The sequence below is a fragment of the Bolinopsis microptera genome, chromosome 5 (genome assembly GCF_026151205.1).
Source record: "Bolinopsis microptera isolate Bmic1 chromosome 5, MBARI_Bmic_1.0, whole genome shotgun sequence".
NCBI lineage: Eukaryota > Metazoa > Ctenophora > Tentaculata > Lobata > Bolinopsidae > Bolinopsis > Bolinopsis microptera.
Window position 1 is genome coordinate 5,419,690 of NC_087076.1, and position 5,148 is coordinate 5,424,837.

General features: G+C 41.8%; 1 protein-coding gene across 1 annotated transcript; it reads right to left on the reverse strand.

Annotated features, from left to right (window-relative positions):
* Window positions 1–1,314: 1,314 nt before the first annotated feature.
* On the reverse strand, window positions 1,315–4,179 carry LOC134814895 (uncharacterized). The gene has a single exon (XM_063823219.1). The coding sequence runs from the start codon at window positions 4,177–4,179 to the stop codon at window positions 1,315–1,317; it is 2,865 nt and encodes a 954-aa protein (XP_063679289.1).
* Window positions 4,180–5,148: the final 969 nt, after the last annotated feature.

Here is a 5,148-nt window from a genome sequence, read left to right on the forward strand (position 1 = left end):
ACTTATGCCGAGTCATAAATTGAAGTATAATCTTAGTGGGCAATAATGTCAATAATGTCTTAACAGTTTTTTTTCAGATCGCCTTCTTCAAGGATCTTGTCGATCGGTGGGAGAGTCCGAAGCCGAGAAGCTCCCAGGACACACAGATCGCTCAAGATAGAGCCTCAGTCCTGAGAACTTACCAGCGATGATATGACTATGAAGTTGAGCTACTAAAGTAATAATTGTAATAATGCATATTTAATTTATTAAAATAGATTATGTTTCGTTGAATCGCTTATTGGAGCAGATTCACAGTAAAAACGTACCTGAGGCAAGGTGTTAACTGTTAACGGCAACTTCAAAAATAGAAAATAACGAATAGTACTAAAACTGCTAAAACGAGTATACAACAATGTAAATTATCCCTTTTCCGTCGCATTACACATCGCAGATGAGATAAAAAGGATCAATGGGAAAGGTGATAGGACGGTTATAGACGTCAACAAAAAGTATCAAAACTCGTCCACTGATACGAGAAAGAAAGAGTGGACAAGAAAAAACACACGGTATCTAACATAACAACATCACATCAGCAGAAGTGCACATAGGCTGCAGAGTGCAGAATAACATTGTTCGGAGAATACCCTCACATTCTATACCATAGTTGTTACGGACGTCCTGGACAAACTTAAAAAATGTGCCGAACTGGACGAATTTTTTAACGAAATAGACGAACTTTAACCGAACTTTAAACGAACCTTAACCGAATTTTTAATGACCTCCCAAAATTCAGATCACTGGACAATTGAAATACCAATTTTCTAAATTTTGCTCACCGCAAATTGTACACGGCGTACACGCTATACAATATTGTATACAGCGCACGCTTACCACTTTTCGCGCCATTTTTATGAGTTCTAGAAATTCATGGAAGCATCTTAGCGCGCACTAGAATGCAGCTGTTACGTCATTTCTGAGTTTGGCGGCTTCTTTGACGTGACACGTCTGCATGTTGTCCTGGAAAGAATCTCTTTTCGAATAACACTTGATCTCGAGTCTATTTTTGATATAACTAGTAGAATTAAACTATTTTCATGTCTTGACTAAGGCTACAAAAGTAAGCTGATGGGGAGGAGTGTTATAAAGTTGTTGTACTCTATAAGTGTATATTCACCTACAAGCATAACTGCTTGGCGTGATGAGGTACATCTTTGATTGGTCGAAGGTCTTTCAACAACACAGCATCATCACTTTCATAGTAGTCCCCGGCTTATGACGGGTTCATAGCGGTATTAAACATGTTTTTCTGGGCCCAAACATTCTACGCTCCTACTATGCTATTACTGGTCTCTTGACTAACTCCCAATCATCTGTCCATATGGTATTGTTTCTGGACAAATAGATGGTATACGATGCCCTCAGGCTGATCTCAGCGATCTTCATGCAGGCCTTCTTCTTCTCTTTGTTGTTTACGTTCAGGTGGTTCATAAAGGTTGGGAGGCTATAGTTGTAAATGCCTCGAGCTCCCACTTCTACTGTCTGGAGCTTGCAAGCCCATCCGTTGGCTTCTATCTCTTCTGTCAGCTGCTGATATCTCTTCATCTTTCGCTTCTCTTGATCAGCAAAGTTCTGCTCATTTCCACAAGTCAGCTCCATTAGATAAACCTTCTTTGCTTTATCTGAATAGATCACTACATCAGGTCTTAGTGGTGTAGCTGCAATGTGCTGCGGGAAGTTCCTCTGTCTCTCATCCTCATCAAATATTATCTTCCAGTCGTTGGCATCTGAAAAGAAATATCTTTGGGTCTTATGATGAGTTGGGTCAGCTAAGGTAACCTTCTCGCGCTTATTGCCTGCCTTGTGAAAGACCGACGGTGCCCTCTTCGTTTCCTTGGCGATGTCGGAATTAAACTCTTCAATCTGTGATGAAACAGTCTTCATGATTTCACGTAGGACCTGATCATGGCGCCAGTTGAAACGTCCCTGTCTTAGTGCAACCTTGCAGAACGTCAGGATATGATTGAGTGTCCCTTGTTTGCTGCAGAGTTTACAGTTTCCTGAAACGGCTTTATTCCAAAGCTTTAGGTTGCTAGGTGTTGACGCAGTGTCATGAATAGCATTGACATGAAACTTTAACAGTTCCGGACTAAGTTGATAGATCAAGTTATTCCACGTGGTGTCAAATGTCATTGTATTTTCCCATGTGAGAAAGAGGTTTTGCCGCTTTTTGTCAAAAAGTGAACAAATAAGTGTCTCTTCATCAAAGGTCCTCACCATGTTGGTTAGCAGTTTCCTCTCTGATGTGTCCTCATATCTTGTCCCATACCCGAGGCCAGTTGTACCAACTGCAGGTTTTCCAACTAACTCTTGGAAGTAAAGTTGGCGCTGACGGTCTTTCAGCTCTTTGGGATAAGACCACATCTTCTGTGTGTCTGCAATAGCCTTATGGTTAGAGTACACTTTTTTGATGTAGGGGTCACTTGAGTTACAAAGTTGGTGTCCCTTAATAAGTTGGATGACTTTGTACTCAGTGCAGATGTTTTTCAGCTGCAATCCTTTCTGGTCTCTACTCCTGTAGAGGACGGTGGTGGTACAAGGATGCGCAATCCCTAGCCACTTTTTAAGGTATCTGTTACACAGTGCCTCAAGCTCTCTCACAAATGTGATGGGTAGGTTATAAACAGTAAACCCCCATGACATCTTACTAATGATGAGGTTGTTATACACCCACGCCTTCATTGGACCGGTGATTTCATCATTAGACGTTGTTTCCAAAAGGTCCTCTAACTTCTTCTTAATCATGGACCGAATTTCCTTTACCTCAAGATCTACATACATGTACATTCCTAGGAACTTCATTGGTGCTTGGATAATGGACGGCACCTGTTGTTCGCTTAGTACAAACTCTGCATCATAGGTATTGTACTTTCCTCCAGTACACTTCATAGACATAGACAGGCACTTCGATGGTTTAGCCTTCATTTTCTTCGACCAGTCCAGGAACTCTTCTACTACCTTCAACATCTTCTTCATCTCCTTCTCGCTCTTCGACAACAGGGTTAGGTCATCAGCAAATGCTTTCTTTGAGGTCTTGCTATCACTGAAGCTTGGCTCATACCCAACTTGACTGCACAGTACAGCTAGAAGTTCCAGTAGGATGTTGAATACTATAAGGAACAGGATCACGGACAGTGGGTCTCCCTGGAACAGGCCTAGCTCATACCAGAATGTTCTGGATGTCCATTTCCTGCACTTAACTAGGACACTGAGGCTTCCATAATACTCTATTATAAGCTTAATGAAGCTTTCAGGTAGGTGGTACCGGCGTAGGGCATAAATAATAAGGCTGTGCGGGACTCTCCCATACGCATTCATAAGGTCAATCCAGATCACGTGGACTTGTCTTCTGTGGCTTTTAGCATCTTTAATCTCTTCAAGGAGGGCTTGAGTGTGTTCTAGGCAACCAGGGGTTTTCTTCATGAAACCTTTCTGTACTGAGGTGTCAATGAACAGATTTCGTGTCATGTGCTCAAGTACACGGTCTCCCCAGATGGCAAAGAACAGCTTCCCGCTACAGTTTTGGAGTGTGATGTTACGGAACTTGCCAGGATCTTTTAGATCATCCGTTTTAGGAATTAATGTACTCACTCCCACCTTCCACTGTGGGGGGACAACTCCTGTTTTCCAAATCCTGCATATCAGATGGTGTAGATGGTGACTGAAAGTTCGACACTTCTTGTAGATCAGGTAGTTGACACCATTTGACCCAGGTGCTGACTTATTTCTCCTTGACTTAAGCTTTAGGTGGAATTCATCCCATGTGGGTGGCGCTGTACTGCAGATCCAATTAGGTTTGTCAAGGTCTTTCAGTCCTGTGGGGTTTACATAGTCACGCTCTCGGTCATCATCTTTGTACTCCTTTTCAAAGAACTTAGATGCTTCTTCACTGTCGAACTCAGGCTCTTTATCTTTAGTCTCTTCCTTCGTGAGCAGTTTCTTACCATACTCATAAGGGTTTCTTCTAAAGAGTTTGGAGCTATTCTCTTTCATCTTTTTCCTTTCTTTCTTCTGGGCGGTCTTTCTTGCTTTGTTATGAAGTCGTACTAGTTTCAGGTAAGAAATCTTCTGTCTTTTAACCTGTTCATCATCGTTCGAGTCACATACTCTCTTCCATTCCTTTCTACTTTCTTTCTTCATTTCAACAATTGTAACTTAAGTTGATAGGCGCGATAAAACCTCTCGGCTCTCTCGCATTAAGATGTTTTAATTTTTGGAAGTTAACAGACCTCAATTTTTCATAATATCTTCCAGTTAGTCAGGTGATAGCTCTGGATCAAACACTGTCACTTACTTCTTACTCTCTTTGTTTTGTGACTTAAGTCTCGCTCTAGTCAGCTTTTCATCGTTTAAACATGTCTCCCACATTAACTTTGTTATTTATTAGGCTGGTTCTAGGGATGCCTCGTTTTATAGACAAGTCTTCGACGGAGTTTGATTGCGTACTGGTCCTAGAGAACGATAACAGCAAGACCACCACATAATAATCAAGGACTTGCGCCTGGTGCAGCTCTAGGAAACGTTTACATGACATTCCTTAAGCTTCAGTTGTACTACCAGAAGTTAACAGACCTTAAAGCTCCTCATAAACGTGTGAATGTGGAAGTCGAGAAGCTCCTCTACAACAGATGGGAGTTTTGACACAACATAATGCACTCTGCTGCAATGTTACTAAACCCACTGTACTGTGAAACAAATCTCACCCAAAACAAAGATGTAATGGCCGACTTGTTTACGCTTATAGACCGTTGGGGAACAGGACACCAGTGGGATCGAGCAACAATTATGAGTGAGATGTTGCATTTCAGGCAACGTAGAGGTCTCTTTAGTAGGCCAGAGGTTGCCAAGTTCCATAATCAGCCTGTTAAATATTGGCAATTGTACGGTTCTGAGACCCCAGTAATTCAGAAGTTGGCTATTATCTTGTTCAACCAGGTCACGAGTGCCAGTGCCTGCGAAACAAATTGGAGCCAGTTTGAATATGAGTACTCGAAAAGGAGAAATAAATTAAGAACAGAAAAGGCCAGAAAGCTGGTTTACGTTCACTCCAACTTAAAGCTTTTGAACGACATAGCTAGCGAATCAGCAATCTGGACAGAGAGCACTAGT

Excerpts from the sequence above, each read along its gene's own strand:
- LOC134814895 (XM_063823219.1), bottom strand. The coding sequence starts at position 4,179 with ATGAAGAAAGAAAGTAGAAAGGAATGGAAGAGAGTATGTGACTCGAAC.